Consider the following 19,217-nt stretch of genomic DNA (forward strand, 5'->3'; position numbering starts at 1 on the left):
GTGGTCTACACAAATGAAAATAAGAAATCGATTTCTAGTTCTACGACACTGGGTATAGGAATGACTTCTATGAAAGCAATGTGTCCATTCTAAATCTCCGAACCTCTAAGTCTTCCCCTAAATTTTCCTGAGATCTCACTCTTAGGAATAAAGACATAATGAGAAGTCCTTAATTCTTCTTTTACCATTTTTGTAAAATAACTGTGTGTGTGCGTGCGTGCGTGTGTGTGTGTGTGTGTGTGTTCACATATGAATAACTGCTTTCCGATCAATTTTTTAGACATCTAATTCTTTCAATAAGTGTGGTTCTAAAATCAGAATAAAATGAACTCTGCAGACTTTAAATCCATTAATCAAAATGTATTCAGTTTCCATTCCAACAAAGGCAGAAAATGGCCCCTGCAGCCCACTGTGGTTTCAAATACAGCACTTACTAGCTGCCTTTTAAGAGCCTTCAGGGAGGGAGTAAATCAACAATTTTTGGTTTTCGGTTTCCCAGACAGTTAAATGGAGATTTAGTAATTTTCTCAAGTGAAAACAAATTCAATAACTTTCAAGTAGAAACTGAGCATCAAATTTCCAAATAAAAGACATTGAATTTTTGTTTAAACTTTTAAAATCTCAAGCTTAAAACGTTTAGCATAATATTTAAAAATTATTGGTATCCATTTTGTTGGCTTTAATTAAACATAATACAAAATAACCAACAATTCTGGTACCATTCACCTTAGAAAAAATATGGATGCGGTAGTTATTTATTTCCTGTATTGCTTTCTCTTTATTATCTTCGCCTTCTTCTCATTGTGCTTTGTCAGTCAACGAAGATGTATGGGTATATGTGAATCACACCCACTTGCTTACATGCACTTCTTGTGCAAATACCTAAGATGGTACGTTACAAAAGAGGAATTAGCTACCCATCCTCTGGCCCTCACCTACAAAAGAATTAGTCCATTCGGTTTTTCAACATGGATTCCAGGATTCCTAGTGTTTCCTCAGGCTCAGGGTGGTTGGTAAGAAGAGCCTATAATCCTCTCAGGAGCTTTCCAGTTTGTTTAGAGAATGGATCAAAGAAAGATTTTACTGGATGGCATGATTTTTTAAATTAATATTATGAGGGAAAATAGCACTTCAGTATCTATTGTTTGAGGACAAGCATAACAGGCACTACAGAGTATCCCTCAGCCAGAGTCTTAGTCAGCGAGCTGGTAAATATTAAGATTCTGGATTCCTCATTGATTCGTATGAGTCAGTTGTTGGGCAGAAGTTCCTTATTATCAGTCAATTGACTTCCTGCCATTAACAATTGGCCTAGCATCTGTATCCAGCATTTTACAAATGGATTCACTAGACTCTTTCTACAAGAGATGCTTCTAAAAAGAGTTACATAGAGATATACTTCTAAGAAGAGTTATATTGTAGTGGTGTAAGAAAAACTACTAACATTTTACAAAAACAACATTATTCTAGCTCTCAAACTAACTGACATAGGGCTGTTATGATTATTTTAAAAGAATGGTAAGATGATATCTATATGGGAACTCGCAGAAACAGCACCACCCAAAATCTGAAATGTTTTGACTGTGCTCCAAAAGACTTTCGTTTTCATATTAATTCAAAACTAGAGCTTCAGTTTAGTAATCCAAAGTATAAGTGAGCAATTCTTCAAGTAATGTTGTTACTATTACAATCCTCCAGTTAAAAACCAGTACCATATTCCAAGCAGCTGGCCACAGAAAAACAAGCAGATGAGATGACTTGGGTAAAAGTACTAGAGTTAGGTATGGCATCATTTTTAGCCAACATCCCACTGCCTAAATGTCAGTAATCTGAACTCTTTTTAATTTGAGCTCATCTCAGAACAGCTGAATGCCCATGCTGAGGCATAATTTAAGCTGTCGAGATGAATATATACAGATATATATTCATCTGATGTAAGGCAAAGGGACAGTCATTCCTGCTTCTTTATATCCCCAATTTCTAACGTAGCATCTTAATGTATAGTGGTCATGCAATAAGTATTTAATGATAAGAATATGACTTTAAGCAAGGCTGTACGATCTGCCTCAGAATAACAAGTAAGTTAGTGAAAACACAGACTCAGAACCTATATTAGGATTCTCCAGGTAAACAGAATCAATAGGATATACAGAGATATGTAAAAGATTTATTATGGGAATTGGCTCCTGCAATTATGGAGGCTGAGATAAGCCATCTGCAAGCTGGAGAACCAGAAAAGCCAGTGGTATTATTCAGTCTGAGGTCAAAGGCCTGAGAATTGAGGGGGCTGCTAGTAGTAAGTCCCAGAATCTGAAGGCCCGAGAACCAGAATCACTGATATCTGATGTCAGGAGATGATGGACATTTTAGTTCAAGAAGAGAAAGCGAGAAGTTGCCCTTCCTTTACTTTTTTGTTCTGTTCGAGCCCTCAGTGATTTGGATGATGCCTGTACACATGGATGAGGATGGATCTCTACTCAGTCTATTGATTTAAATACTGACCTCTTCTGGAAAGACTTCCAGAAATAATGTTTTACGAGCTTTCTGGGCAAGTCGACACATAAAATTAGCCATCACGGGAACGTAGGAATATACTTAGTTTTGCTATGGTGTAGTATGACCTATGTCTGACTCTTCCCTAGTGCTCCCTGATCTGTCCTTCTGGCCTTCACACTTGCTTCATCCACCTCGTCTTCTCCCTCATTTTTCTTTGTCTTTGACTTTATATAGGTGTTGGGAGTCCCTACAGAGGATACTTGGCCTGGAGTTTCCAAACTACCTAACTACAATCCAGGTAATACCGATTTGAGCTTCTGAATGCTCTGAGAATTAGCAGCGTGAAAGATTTGGCTATGCAGTATGTCCTTCTTTTATTATTAACTCAACAGCAAAGATAGGTCTAGACAAATTTTTGGATTCATATCATTCCCCGACTAACCCTTTTATGAGGAGGACACTGAAATAGTGCTGGAGGTTAGATCAATTCCCCAACTCCGTAAAACACAAGTATTAAACTAAATAAGAATTTCAAATGACTGTTACTATGGAGTCCACATCGGTTTCCAAATACCCAACATCTCAGAGAAATAACTCAAAAATAGTCTCACTTTTGAGCCCCAGGACTATCGTTGGCTTATATGCTAATACAACAGAGGGGAAATAGAGGCTCACTGGGCTCATTAGACCTGGGGTAAGCCAAGTAAGTTGTCTCTAGATTATATAAGAGTTCACCCACTTACCTCTAGACCTGATACTTGGTCATTTTCTGTCACATATTTGGTCCTCTACGACTGGCTCCTAGGGTGGATTTGGAAGTATTGAAAGTGTTGCCCATGGGAGAAGTCTTTGAGATATGGTCCCAAGGCCAAAGCTGAGGGGACAGATTTCCCAGTTGTCACATTAAGGATGTTGAGACAAAAGGGAGGAGACAAACAGTGAGTTATAGGGTGAGGGAATGTACTAGAGGCTGGAGAAGCAAGGAATGGCCATAGCAAAGCTGGACTCATGCTAGCAGGATTAAACGGGAGGTGTATATATACAGATAAGGACAAGATTAGGGTAAATGTGGCCTGAGTCACATTTTCTAGTCTTTATATTCTTACATCGTCCCATTAGTAAAAACGAATTTTCCCCCAATTGTTGTCATTACAAACTTTAGTATGAGATTATCCTGGAGGGGTTTTATGAAAGCATGAAACTGTAGAAGAATTAGAAAGGTGATTAAAGAGCAAAACAAAAGACATAGGAGACTAAGGATTTTTTTTTTCTTCTCTTCTCCAGCATCTAATATTTTTTTTTTTGAGCAGCTATACATAGGGATCAGGTATCTCGAACTTATCAGGATTATGGAACCCTTACAGCAAGCTAAAGACTTACTGTAAAATCATTTCGGCTACTATGAGAATACCCTTGTGATTGCTAAATGACTTTTGGGTCATTTACAAATAGTTCAGCATTTCTATTTTGCTAATTAAGCACCTGAGAAAAATGCTGCTGTCTGGCCACGGGGCTTTCCTTTTCCTTTTCCCTTTTGTCTAAGATAGAAAAAAGAAGAAGCTTCTTGTGGAGAACATGATCCAGTCTGCAATAGGTCCTATCTCCACTTGCCATGGTTTCTAGGAGAACCTGGCTCCAATCTTTTCCTACCCTGCCTATATCTTTCCCTACCCACTCTCTTCTCCAAGTGAAAATGGGACCCCTCAGCTTCCTAAAATGAATGCTAGCAGTTTAGGGTTACAGATGGGTTGTAGAAAACAGTTTGGATAATAGTAATACAAAAATGCCACGGCGAGCTCATGCTGTTCCCCCAAATTTCAAACAGTTGGGTTTCAGGTTGGTTCAGGCAATAAGCAGTTGCTTAATACAGAATGTCTCGATGAGAACAGTAATGATAGAAACTTGGCTAAAATGCTTCCCTGCCAGATTCTGTACTAAATAAGGTAACTAGGTTCCAATAAAACAGTGAGGAATATGTTGCATTTTTCATTTTGCTGTCATTTCAAAGTAATGTGCAATTTTTTATTTATGAAGAGAAGTCTCCAGGTACAACATCAATAGGGTTCATACTTTGCATTGTTTTTCTAGTAAGGATTCAATTTAATTCAAATGAATCAAAAAATTTTAAGCACCTACTATCCACCAGGCACTGTGTTATATGCTGGGTCTGCACAGATGGATATGGTCCATTCTTGGGTCTTTAATAGCTTGGGTTTGTGTTTATTCATCCACACCCCTTCACCAGCTCTCCTTATTAGTGGAGTTCTCATTTGTGAGCCCTGCTTTCATGAGCTTGAGCAGTATGTACCTATGGGCTAAGTTTATGGAAGGAAGGGAATTGTAACCTTCGCCACAGCCAAGATGTCTAACCCCATATTTATACATCTTAAAAGTCCAGCATATCTTGGGCACAGGGTCAGTACTATTGATAACTCAGTCCTAAGGACTATGTTTTAAAAGGGTCATCCACATCTATGTTCCAGGAATATCCCTTTATGTGAATCAAGAAGTGACTTTGAGCTACCCTACTCACCCAGCCCCGCCCCTGAGCTGCTGCTCCTGCTTCCTTACCCTTGAACTCCAATGATTAAGAGAACAGAAGAAGGGATGGGAGCCAGAAAAACGTCAGAGCAGAGCTGTTAACACCATTCTGGATTAAATTTCCATTCCTTTCCTTTTCATTCTAAGAAGTAGTAAGAGCCCCTAAACTTTGAATTCATCTGGTACAATAATTTTGAAGGATCCAGAGAGCTCAGAACTTGGGAGGATCATCCAGTGTCCATCTCTGGCCACTCTGCCATTACTAGGCCAAGTCTGGACTTTGTCTAGGAGGACAACACAATTTATCTTTGTAAAAGTTAAAACCAAACCAAACAAAACCTGACTCAGCTGAACAGATTCTCTGAGCAGGTAGGTGCCTGTTATCTTGGGGTGCTGGTGAGCAGGGTTGTAGGTTTTCTAGCAATCAATTCAGACTCTTGGGCCCGATTAAATCTGGGCAACCTAAGAGAGGTATATAATTTTAGACTGGCCTTTCTTTCCTTCTTTCCTTCCTTCCCTCCTTCCTTCCTTCTTTTCTTCTCTCCCATTCCCCACCCCCAACCCCCACTTTAAGCAAGCTGGTTGAGAACTCTGTGTCCTCTACTTCAAAGGGCCAGTTGTCTTATTTTGATGTGGGCAGATTGAGAAGTAGGCTTTGAAAAGTAGGCCTTTTTTGTTGTTGTTGTTTAATCTTTTCTCCTGGGATAGCTTTCAGAGCAATATATCCAAGTGTCGGTGAGGGGGTTCTGACGAGCACAGATTCCCAGACTCTCAGCAGGATCATTCTCTAACAGAAATATAAAAGTGAAATATTAAAAACCCTGGAACGTGAACTCCATCTGCAGAGTAGCCAGGGTCTTGCCTGCTTGCACCATGGGAAAAAAAAGATCTCCTTGAAAAAAGAAGGAGGAGAAAAAAGTGCTTTGAGTAAGAGGTTTACAGGTTTAGTAGAGCATAGTAACATCCCCTCAAAGAAGTGGGTGTTGCTCTGTGACCCCCCAAAATGCTCCTCCTTTGACTCAGCCGCCAGAACACTCACCCTCCCCCAGCAACATACCCCCTTTTCACATGCTAACCGAGGCGCCTGTGATTGGCTGAACAATAAGCTGGTCACACTTGCTAAAGGCCTGCCATCTTTCACACAATTAGCCAAGACACATTAATCAAACTGGAGGGGGACTGGGCTGTGCTGGCCTCCTGCAGTGGGGGGAGGGGAGAAGTTTTGGTAATCTTTAATAAGAGTCTACAGGATGTGATAATAGGACAGCATGCTAGAGAGAGGATTCTACTATCAGAAAGTCTAAAAAAGGTGAAAGTCCCAATCGATGCTATATCTGCAATGCACTGGGTTTGTAGCACACAGGATCCCTGAAGCTTAGAGCAAACTGGATATTGTCTTGGCTAAAATCTGCTAATACAAGACAGTAGTGTGAATTGAAAGGGTGGACCCCTCTAGACATTTTTACAAAATTCCCTTGCCGTCTTAGTCCTGCCCCCAAGAAACTGCACCCAGGAGTGTACCTCCCCTTTTAAGCATCAGGCACTTTGGGTCCAACTGGAACTGATAGGAATAAAGCATGTAAGAAGCAGAGAACAATTTAGAATAAATTAAGAGAAGGTCTTAACTGGCAAGGTGTTGGTTCTAAACTAAGTATTTGGAGGACATTAAAAATAGTTAATTTTGAGAGAAAAAATAAGTTAACATTGGTGCTTTCAATGGAAACATCTTCTGACCTTTTTTTCCCCACATTTCCTTTAAATAGATTTTCCAATGGCAATCAAGAGCTAATAAGATCGTATGTTAGAGATGAGTTTGCTACAGAATCATGTGAGGCTTTTAAGAGAATCAACTAAATATTTAGACATTTCTCTACTAAAGTAAACAGAGGCCTTACAACTCTGGAGGTTGTCCAGTCACCATCTCATTAGATGCAAAGATCCCGTGATAAAGAAAAACTTTTTTTTTTTCTGCCCACATGATTGCAGCACAGTTGTGGTTTTTAATGTGTCATTGATTGTTTCATCCAGCTCCTTTTGCTCCACTGAAAAGGTCTGTCGTGGCTCTGTTTGCTTCCTTAAACAGGGTTTTTGAAAGCGCTCACGCTGTGTGAGCTCAAATCCTAGCATTAATGTACTGCTGGGTTCATTTCACCACACTCAAAAGCGCTGAGTTTAAATCCCTCTCAATTCCATTTGAGGCACCAAAAGACTTTATCCTTCTCCACTAATGGTTCCAAGTTTATATCTAGATACTGGGGTCAAGGACAGGAGAGGATTTAGAAATAACAGTGCGTGACATTAGTCAATGCATTTGCCAAATTGGCAATTAGTTCCTGATGTGCGTGCAAAGCATCTTATTCCTGTCTCTTTGATGCTTGTCCGCATCGAGAAGGAAATAGAGTCCACAGAGGCCTTCAGACTTTTAAAGAAATATCTGCTGAAAATCATGCCTGAATTGTGACATGAGCTCAGCTGCAGGGAAGCATCCGGGATTATCCCGGTTCTTTTAGCCCCAGGAAAGAACGCTGCACATGGAAAGATTTTTCCACTGGAGGAACTTAGTGGAAATCAAAAGGCAGGAACGGGGTACGAAAAGCCCTGCAGGGACCCGGACTCAGATGTACTGTAAACCATAGGCAAGTGGATCCCACCGACGCTTATTTTCAGGACACCTGCCTTTTCAACTTTTGACCACCAGGTGGAAGCAAGAAATAACAGGGACGGGAAATAACAGAAATGCTGATATCAGACAGCATTAAAATAGGGCAATCCAGCCTTTCCTTTAGAATGTTTTATTTTGACCTGAAATCCAGTGTGAGAGCTTCACTTCATCTGACACCACCACAGGACAGATGATGATTAAAATCTAAAATGTTCCTTGTCCCTGTTGAGATGATACAGAGCTACCGTGATTTGGGCTCAAAGAGTTCCTAGCATGTCTTCATGCGTTTGTTGTCATTGGCATCAGCATTCGCTCAGTCACATGACCTGTTAGCCAAGGGAGTTATTCAGTGGGCTGAACTAAGGGGAAAGATATTGATAAGAGAGGTTTTAACTGTGAGCATCAACTCTTAAATGGAAAAGCAAGTCAAAGTTCTACTTTGTACTACCAGGGGGCACTCAAAGAAGTTACTTATTATTTCCCAGTTCCTTAATCTGCAAAATTGGAGCAATCCTATCATTGAAAAAGTGTTCTCTGTGTGCCAGGCACGGACACACATAATTGTTAATCCTTACCACTGCCTGCCAGGGTCCATGCTGGTGGGAGTAACATGATTTTACACGAGGGAGTGGAGGCTTTCTTCCAGGTCCACTCAGAATTTCCTACATTGGAGATGGGTCAGTCCTTCCATTAACTATGTCATGACCTTCTGTCTCATTTTGTAGGATGGTTCTGAGAAATAAATAAAATTATTGAACTGCGTCTGCCATGGTACCTAACATTTTTTTTTTTTTGAGATATAATCGACATATACCATTGTATTAGTTTTAGGTATACAACATAATGATTTGGTACATGTATATATTATGAAAGAATCACCACAATGGGTTAACATCCATCACCACACATGGTGCCTAACTTTTAGTAGGCGCTCAGCAAAAGTTAGTTCCCATTCTGCTTTTTACACAGCGTAGAAGTTCACTCAGCTGCTCAGTGACTTGCCAAGGTTCAGACTCAGTGGCAGATGTGTGAGAACTGATGCTATGCCTGTTTCTTTATGTTGCATTCTTGGCTTTTTTCTGGATGTCAGCCACACCTCCCAGCTCTAAAACTAAGTTTTGTTTTTGCTTATTTGGACCTAAACATTATCTGAATTCACACACCCTAAGAGCTGAACTGCAGCTTTCGAACTCCTGAGTCAGTCTGACAGCTTGTTCAGGCCGTCTCTGCTGAAGGAGACTCCACTCGCTTCCCCCTCCCAAATGGCTGTGAGATGCCTGCCAACTCTGTGGCCACAGGCCTCTTCCCTGGGACAACCGTCATTATCTACATGCTACATAATGCACACCCAGTAAGGGCTACCAAATCACACATAGCGATAATATTATCACTGATGATTTCACCCAAAACATGTCATGATGGAACAGAGCAAGCCTGACCACTTTTAGTGTTTCTGGTATTTTACACATACCCCCTAAGTGGCACATAATAGCCACTAATTATTTGTTAAATCAATGACTAGGAGTTAAATGAAATCAATGACTAAGAGTTAGAGAACCTGGGTTCTAGTTCCAATTGTACCCTCTAGGACTCTTAATAATCCTGTCTGCCTGCTTTGCCAAGAAAGCACATGTAAGTTTTCATTCACTTTATTACTAGGTAATAATAACTACTGTTCACTGAGCACTAACTGTGAGTTTGTGCTCATAGTTAGTGCTCAATTACATACATTATTCTACGTTGATTCAAATGGCCCTATCAGATAGGGGCAATGTCGTCATCCAAACTTTATAGATGGGAGAGCTGAAGCTGAGGGGGGTAGGTGTCATGCCTAGGTCACCTACCAAGAAAGGGGTGACCCAGAATATCCAGACCCATTGGACTCCAAGGTAGTGCTCTAACAGTATTCCATGTTGCCTTCCAACTATCAAGCGGCATATAATGACTTGGCAATAAAATAATGACCTTGACTGGGGACCAGCTAATAACACTTTTCCACGTCCGTTTCTAAATGATTACGTCCTTCCACCCACACTTGCTTTTAGAATCTTTAGAATCTATGAGCTTGGCGACATGTTTCTGGAATGTACTGTCAGTGGAGTTTCTACCCTGAGACTCCAGCAGACCCGACCCCCCTTGCTCCCGCTAATGAAGCCACTGGTGTTCACCAAGTCTCTGAACCTCAACTGGGCTCATTACTGTTGCACTTATAGAGCGCTGCCGAAAGCTCCTGGGGAGTTACTATTAACATCTTTATTAACCCGTCCCCCTCATCAGTCAGCGAAATTCATTTAGATACACAGCCCACTTTGATCTTCATTAATAGTTTCTTCTAGTTTCTACATTTATTTTTAGTTTTCTCATCTTTAATTTATTTGGTGGCAATTACTAATTTTTATTGAGGGTGACTAGATAATCTTAAAGTAGTTAAGATTAGGAAAAATTGCAAATGAGCGAAAGCAGGTAAAAAAAATTTTTTTTTCAAGTAAAACCCTGCTGTGTTCCTTCCTAGTTCAAGAAAAGAGGCTTTAAGTTTCCAAATATCATAGAACCGGTTTCAAGCCGGAGGCTCCTTCCCCACCTTCATGGCTGGTGCCTTGTGTCAGTGATCTCTGTAAGACATAGAGAGGGATACATAAGTGGACTTACTTGAGTTACTTTTGCACTTTAAGAATAAAATTTAGTAAATGTATTTCATTTTTATTTTTCACTCAGGCATCGATTTTTTATTTATTCAACAAACATTTATTGAATGCTAGGTGTTAGGACTGGGAGATTCAAAAATAAATAAGACAGACATTGATACCTGCCTCCAAGGAATACAGTCTGGAGGGAGAAACAATAAATAATACATTGTGGAAAGTATTATTATAGCAGCACTCCCTGGGGACCTCTAAGAATATGAGGGAAAAGGCCCACTTGGCTTGTTTGAGAGAAAGAGACATGAGCTGGGTCTCGAAGATGACTAAATGGGCTTTCTCCAGGTGAGCAAGAAAGAAAGGACATTCCAGACAAAGTAGGCATATTTAGTAATAAATAAGCAGATAAATTGCCCCGGGGAGCTAGAAGATTGGCTTTGTGGTGGAACATTGCTGGAGATTAACCTGGAAACGTAGACAGGGACCAGATTGGAAAGTGCTTTGTAATCATCCTAAGGATTTGAACTTTACCAATAAACAAAGAGGTAACTCTTCTAATAACAATTGGATGATTGTTAGCAGGGAAGTGATATGGAAGGGTTTAAATTTTAGAAAAATTTGCACGGAAGACTATATGTAGGATTAAATTGGCTAGAACAATGCGGCAATGCTCTGCATTCTAGAAGACAAACAGGAAGTCTCAACTAGAGCCATGGCAATAGAAAAGGAATGAAGGGGACAAATCTCAAAAGCATCTAGGAGGTAGAGTGAAGGTTAAGTTGTAACCGATTCGCTTTGAGTTATGAAGGAGAGACCTATCTCCAGTGGGTGAGAGAATGATAGCACCATTCACTGGCCCAGGAAAGAAAAGGGGGGGCAGGAGAGGAAACAGATTTGTTGGGAAGGTAGTGAGTATAAGGTTTGAACGTTTTGAAATTAAGGTATCTGTGGGGCCACTGAATGGTGATATCTAAAAAGCAGTTAGAAATACCAACCTGTGATTACAAGTGTCCATCCAGAAATACAAAAGTGGAAGTCATCTATCTAAAGTGGTATTGAAAGTCCTGGATGTGAATTCAGTTGCCCGAGGGAGAGTGTGTAGAGAAAGAAGACTATGCTGGATCTCTGGGGGGCCAGCACTAAGGATCAGGCAGAGGAGAATGAGGTATTTGGAAGCTGAGAAGGAATAGACGGAGGGGCTGGAGAAGACCATGAGATGATGATGATGATGATGATGATGACATACCAGGGAAATCATATGGCCATAACTTTGTTGGGGTAGGGGCAAGTACCATGTCTATGTATTTCCAGTGCTGAGCACTATGCCTGCATGTGGTGGCCCTTAAACGTTTGTAGAGACTACAGGGGAATGGTAAATGTTGTCAAACAATGCATTAGTAAATACCATAAACACCAAATAGCATGATCGAACTATAGGCCAAACATCTTTTGCAGAGGTGGATAGACGTTAAACATGGTACCGCCCCCAGGAAAAAGGAGAGACTCCTGACTATCACCCATTCCCTCCACCTTCTCCATTCACTCACGAGGATCAAGGCCTGGCCTTCCTCTCCCGAGACCATTGCCTTAGAAATAGGCTTCGGAGGATGGGATATTTTCTTAGAATCCACAGAAAGGTTTGATAGAGGGTTAGAAAAGTGATAAACCACAAATATGAGTTGGAGTGCCAAGCTCGAATGCCAAGGCACACCCAAGGCACATCCTGATGATGCCCCAACAGGAATCTCAGTCCTGGTAACATAAAGCACCAGAAGAGCCAGGTTTAGACTCCTTGAGCCAAAGATTAAGGACGCTTCCAAGCCAGCTGTCTGAAGACGAGAGAGGCGAGCAGCCGTGAGGGCAAAAGTATGTGTATGTGGGGTCGGGGGCAGTGGAGACAGGAGAATAACTACACAATAACTACAGTGCAGTTTTAAAGTTACTGCTTAAGATAGTGAAATAAGGCTAACAACATTATCAACTATTTAAATATATGATATCTTGAGAATGCATTATATTCAAGAAATTCCAGAGGTGTAGTTCAGTAGACTGCACTATAAGATAACCTTATAGGGTGGTCATGGCAAGACCATGGTAACTAGAAAATGTTTTACCTCTAAGTAAAACTCGAAATGATCCTGGTGATGTTTTATCAATCAGCCAACAAATCCCTGTTGACTGAGTTTACCGTACTCGAATCAGTGGTGAAACGAGTGTTCTTAAACATTTATGGAAAAAGGCATTATTTGACTGTGGTAGCAGCAGCCCTGCCCTCATTTTAATTTTATTGTATTTAATGGAGAAATTAAAATGTCCAGCTTTTTAAGTTTCCTTTGCAGTTTCCGTTTCCTACTTCAAATTCCAATTGAACTTCGATGAGAGCCCTTTTAAATAGAACTTCAGAAGAAGATGGAGAAAAATCTGGTCTAATGATTTACTATCATCTTTGGAAGGAGAAGGGAAATAAGCTACCTACAGATCTATTATTTTTAGAGACTATCGAAGCCAGAGAAACAGACTGCTCTTGAAATGGTGCTGTGTACAATGCCTATCTGTTTGTGGATCATTCTCTCATTGATTGCTTGCAGCTTAACTACTGAGAAAAAAAAAAATCCGTGCGATAGAGGCAAGGTCATTCAACATCAGGTTATCTGCATAAGAGTGTGAGGACAGGCCACAAACAGGCATTGGACTTTGATTTGGCCTCATAACAACAACCTGATTGACGCTGGACATACCAACTCCTCTATCTCAATGAACGCAGCTACAGAATAGATGTGGGAAGAGAGCCAGGCACAGTCCATGCGAGACATGGAACCTTAAGTTCAAGTTGTTACATTGCATCTTGGGGCAACTCTTAACAGGTCATTCTTTACTGATTTTTTTCCTTATTATGCTTTCTCTTTCACATCCTTGAAAAACCTATGCATCAGACACTATGTTCTGCAACTTTTACATACACTGATTAGTTGAATTCTCACAACAAACTAACTTGAGGAAATGAGCCTCAGACAAGTGCATGGGAGTTGCTGGTGAGCAGTCGACTTGGCCCTCCTTGCTAGACAAGTGTCCACACTAGAAACATCTAGAGACCATTAAAGACGATGACAACAACACGGCAATGGACCAGGCTTGGCGAATCAGACTCTCTGGGGGATGGCACCAGAGCTTCCTTTCATTTCAAAATTCTCCCAGGTGATGGATGCTAATAGGCAGCTTGGTTTGAGAACCACTGTGTCGCGCCATGCGACCTCTCCAAAATGACAGGTAAAAACAAGAAGAAAAAAGGAATAAGACGAACATTTATTGAGCCCCTACTACATGGCAAGTGCTTAATCTTATCTAATCCTTCCAAGCAACTGGAAAATTATTTCTATTTTACAGATTTGGAAACTTCTGAGAGAGATTAAATAATTTACCTCAAATCACTGAGCTCATAAGTGGCAGAAAGGAGGTTTGAGCCCGGGGTTGTGTTTGTGTTACTGCCCCACACCGCTAAGAAACATGCCTCTGGCCCACACTGAGGACTCAAAAGAAGTTGAACCAGGCTTAAAAGAGCTTGAGGGAAGGCCAGGCCTTGATCCTTGCGAGCAAACGGAGAAGGTAGAGGGAACAGGTGATAGTCAGGAGTCTCTCCTTTCTCCTGGGGTCGGTACCATGTTTAACGTCTATCCACCCCTACAAAAGATGTTTGACCTATAGCTCGATCATGCTATTTGGTGTTTCTGGTATCTACTAATGCATCATTTGACATTTACCATTCCCCTATAGTCTCTACAAACGTTTAAGGGCCACCACATGCAGGCATCGTGCTCAGCACGGTATATTATCGGTATAATGCAACAAGTTGTAGAGGTTTCCATGGAAATTAATAAGACAGAAATACCTGAGAGGAGAAAGGAGACAGAAAAGCAGGCTACATCAGACAGGAGAAAAAAGGCAGAAAGAAAAGAGGCAAAGCATGAAGAAATACTTATATTACATTCACTATCCTAATTCTCATAATGATTCAGTGCAGTAGGAGCTGTAATTATCCCCCTTCTGCAGATGGGAAAACTGAGTCCCAGCGAGGTTAAGCAACACCGTCAGGTCACGCAGCTGGTAAGTGGCATAGTGTGAATTCAACATCTGGGTCTAGGGTCCCAACCACACACGGTTTGCATTGCCCATCACTTCACAAAGGAAGAGGAAGAAGAAACAGAATTTATTTTGTTTAATGCCCCCCAGATAGGCACTTTACATTCATTATCTTAATGAATCCATGAATTCAGTGGATCACTTCATCCTTGTGAGGAGAGTATAACCTCCAATTTGAGTCAAGGAAATAAGAGGCTGGCTCTGGTTAAAATATCTTGCTCAAGTGAAACTGAAGCAGTTTCAAACCCTACTAGGGTTCAGTGTTCAAATCCTATCCAGTTTATTCCAAACCCACGTTCCACAAGAACACTAAAGTTAGAAACACTATTAAAATATTAAAGGCCAAAAAAACAGTGCATAAGGCTCTAAGTACATGGGAAAAACAGAACATGGTAGAGGAATGAAATTAGAACATGACCGAATGAGGAAATATCTTAATTTCGTCTGACCAGCAAAGAACCGTAAATAGACAGCAGAAAGTGGCTTGGAAATATACATTCTAAACGAATGCAGATATCCTTATCTTTATTGGCTATTTGAATTTAGTCGTAATCATCTGAACAGAGAGTAAGTAACCTGTACATACAAGTGCTTCCCTTGGTGCCCACCTGGGACTATAAAAAGCCAGCAGAGTGGTTCACGGTTGATTGCATCTGACCTTGAAAACTCAGCTTAAATCGCTTTCTTTAAGTACTGCTTTCCCATTACAACTTTTAGCACTATAAATTCCGTTTTGAATTGAATTTACTTTCGAAGTTATAAAATGACATGAGATTTTTATTTTAAAAATAAATTTAAGAAAATAAACATGGACGTAAAAAGGTTAAGCCCTCGTAGCCGCTATCATTATCTGGTCTTCGAGGTCTTTTTCTGTGCACATAAAAACATGAATTTGTTGATATAATCAAAATCTTTTTTTTTTTTTTTTTTTGGCCCATCTGTGATGAAATTTTTTGTTGGGTAAATAGTCTTTGTGTATTCCATTCCTGTAGGAACTGGAAGAAGGGATTCTTTAAAACCAAAACAACTACATTTCAGGCCTAAGAAAAATATAATGCAGAAAAAATCATTTTAAATGAGTTGAAATAGTCTTTTCTCATTGGAGTAGGAAGCAGAGGGATTTGATAAGGAGCATCAGCTTATATCCCTTGCAGTTCTTCTTATGGCCCTTACATAGACTAAGCGTTCAATTAGTATTTCGTGAACGAATGAGAAATTGTCCCCTTTTATGGTAGTTTTATTTTGGGCTAAATAGTGTCAATACCAAGAACAGTAGAAGCACTTGTATGCACATGTAAATGTCATAAAGAGTGCTCTGAAGAAAATGACAAATTTTATTATCATTCATTTTGAGTTATTCAAGCCAGGATTCACTTCCATTCTTACAGCAAGTGACATATAAAATTAGCCCTGTTACTTATTGTCACTTTTGACACTTAGCCCCATCATCTGCCACATGACTTTTCGGGCCCATGGGCTTTATTCTCTCAAATAAACTGTAAGCTCTGAAAGGGTGGGGAGGTTTCTTTTGATTTCTTTTGTATTTCTCCCCAGCACTTGGGACATGCTCTGCACACAGTAAATGCTAAATAAGTGTTTGTTGACTTTACTGAATATTACAACTGTATCAGTTTGCTAGGGTTACTATAACAAAGTACCACAAACTGAATGGCTTAAACCACAGAAATGTATTGTTTCACAGTTCTGGAGGCTTGATCTGAAGGGGAGGTTCCTTCCGAGGGCTCTGAGGGAAGGATGTGTTCTAGTCCTTTCTCCTTGGCATGTGGATGGCTGGCTTTTCCTGGTGTCTCTTCACATCATCTTCCCGCGTGGCATGTCCATCCCTGTGTCTAAATTCCCCTTTTTATGAGGACACCAGTCATATCGGATAAGGGCCCACCCTAATGACTTCGTTTTAACTAATTATATCTGCAATGACCCTATGTCTGTATAAGGTCAAATTCTGAGGTACTTGGGGTTAGGACTTGGACATATGAATTTTGGGGGGACGTGATTCAACCCATAATCATAAAAAATTCATAGTGAGAAGAGGTCTTAAGCATCGTTTAGTTTGCCTACCTGATACCTGAAGTCTCTCTTATCCCAAGCCAAGAAGAACATTTAGAATTGTAATATTTGGGGGAACAGGATTTTAGGGTCATTTTGTTTTTTAATGTGTCTGCGTGTGCCTTCCAGAATGGTTCCCACTGCCCAAGCCTCAAAGCCTTCAGAAGGTCTGGAACAGGTAAGCACCACTTTGGAAAGCTTATCTTTCAGCAGGGTTGAAGGGATGTTTCCTGGGACCTCAGCCTGCTGTGTACCTCCATCTGGGGGCCCTAAGACCCAGGAAGATGCCTCTAGGAGAGCCAGCCACCTGTGAGTCTGTTAGTTTTTCTCCATGAGCCATTTTACTTTCAGCGAGTTTGGTCATTAAAATTGTTTTGTACCCCTCAACCATGCCCGAGGCCCTGAGAACGAGGGAGTGTTCGCCTGCAAGAAAACCTAGTGGGTTTATTATTCTCCGACACAGAGAAACCAAATAACATCATTGAGTGGCTATTGGAGGGGGGGCGACTTGATTCATGGAGGTCATGCTTTCCCAGGCCCTCTCTACGCAGTCTCGGCTCAGACCAGGGCAGACTTTTATTACCAGCTTTCAACAAAATCCCTAGTTTCTTTTGCAAAGTAAAACAGATAATAGAGACATTCCCGGAATAGTTAGCTAACTAAGCCGTGCCAAGCAACCTCAGGGCTAAGAAGAACTCACTGTTTTCGGACAATGGCCAATTACAATAACCAGTATTATTTGATCTGAGAGTAATTAGCTGAGGCTCTGTTCTTTTTGCTTCAGTGAAGAGGCAAAAAGGGCAGTGAGGAAAACATCAGAGACAGGGGAAACGAGCTCAAATGTCAAAGAAAAACGCACTCTTGCAGGTGGGGAGACGGGGAAGAGATCCTAATTGAACATTCGAATGTTATTCTTTCCTGGAAACGTGGTAGAGTTTAACCCAACTAAATTGTGTTTGATTTCTCCAGACTTACTGTTCATGTGCTTCAAAAGTCTCCTTATAGAGTGACTATCAGAGCACATAGAGTAAAATTGGTCAGAACATAGAACTAGGGATTTCCAAAGTCTCTTATTGGGAGGGACGGGCTTCCCCAGGATGTCCGCACACTCCACACTTATCAAATGCACCGTGGCACCTGATATGCCCTGTTTTTTTTTTTTGAGACAGGCTCCGAAGAGGACTACAGCTCATCATTTCCTTCACGATGTGCAAACGTCCTCTTGCCAGCCTAGCCAGGCCCCCTAACCCCTAGCTAGAGAGCAGTGCTGCCCTGTGGCTTTCTTTCATGTCACTATTGGCTTCCAGAATAAATGGTAACTCCAAACCTGCAACCCACCTTAGTACCCTGTGATGCTGCTTTCGGCACCGTCACACAGCAGAAGAATGTGCCACCAGCCTCCTGCCGTCATCCCACCAATCCTTTCTTCTCGGACTGAGTAGGACTTAAATTAGCTTCATATCTCTCTGGCTTTTCTGACCACCCACAACACCCACCTCCTCTGCCTATGGCCTGGCCCCCAGCAAGACCTTTGACTTAGCTTGGACTCCTGGCTTCTCTTGGCTCAGAACAAGGAGTAACGTCTAGAGCTGTAGTCTAATACAGTAGCCACTAGCCACATGTGGCTATTTAAATTTAAACTAATTAAAGTTAAATTTAAATATCGATCGCTCAGTTGCATTAGCTGAATTTCGAGGGCTCAGTAGCCACCTATGAGTAGTATACCCTATTGGACAGGGCAGATACAAAATATTTTGGTCATATGGAAAGTTCTATTGGACAGCAGTAGCCTAGATTATCACACGAGAAATTTCTTGGCTCTGGGAAGGGCTTTGTCGTCGAAAGAGAACTAATGTTAGGTGAGAAGCTGCCATGTGCATAGCAGGGTGCTGTATATATTATCTCATTTGTTCCTCACAAATCTCATTCCCATTTCAAAGAGGAGGAAACTGAGGCTGAAACAAGTTAAGGAACTTGGTCAAGTGCATCAAGTTAAGTAAGCGACAGAGCCAGGATTCATCTAGTGCAAGTCTCTGTGGCTTTGTCAGTTGAATCAGGTTGCAAGTGTGATGGATAAAGAGCAGCCGTGGTGTCACTGGCTTTTCTACATGATTTCCACAGAGGTGCAGCGAATCAGTGCACTGGACATAAGTGCCTCTCAGAGCCTCACCTGAGGCTTGATGATGACACGCTTAATGCGGGCCTAGCAAGTGCACACTCACTTCTTATTTGACTAGAAAATCATAGCTTCTTTTGATGTTGTTTCTTCCTAGTGTTGGGTACATTTCTTATTGGGGCTGTCCTAAATTGACAGCCTTAAAAAAAGCACCCACACTCCTGGAACAACAATAAAAGTGTCATTAATGAAAAAGCAGATGACACTTGAATAAAGCCTGCAGCTAGTAAAAAATATTCTGCCGATATTAACTGCTTAGTTTTGGTCATTTTACTGCGATTATGAAAAATTTTAACATGAGGGGAAAGTGGTGAAACATATAAGGCCCTTCTCTGTATTGCTCCTGCGACTCTCCTGTAAACCTAAAATTACTTCAAAATGAAAACAAATTGAAAAATTGAGGAGCGGAGGGGAGTGTCTGCTCTATCTCTATCCTTTTTCTCTTTCTATGGGTCCAGGAGAAATCAACAAAGAACCTACCCGAACTCACAGTGGCCAG

At 41.0% G+C, this 19,217-nt stretch overlaps 1 protein-coding gene across 1 annotated transcript in view; it reads left to right on the forward strand.

Annotated features, from left to right (window-relative positions):
- Positions 1–19,217, forward strand: part of CDK15 (cyclin dependent kinase 15) — a 78,146-nt gene that overhangs the window by 41,765 nt on the left and 17,164 nt on the right. Inside the window, exons 10-11 of the mRNA XM_039844454.1 lie at positions 2,731–2,794; positions 16,672–16,720. Coding sequence (XP_039700388.1) covers positions 2,731–2,794; positions 16,672–16,720 — 113 coding nt within the window. The remainder of the gene's footprint in view (positions 1–2,730; positions 2,795–16,671; positions 16,721–19,217) is intronic.

This window comes from Pteropus medius, unplaced genomic scaffold (genome assembly GCF_902729225.1).
Source record: "Pteropus medius unplaced genomic scaffold, Ma_sr-lr_union100, whole genome shotgun sequence".
In the NCBI taxonomy this organism is placed as follows: Eukaryota; Metazoa; Chordata; class Mammalia; order Chiroptera; family Pteropodidae; genus Pteropus; species Pteropus medius.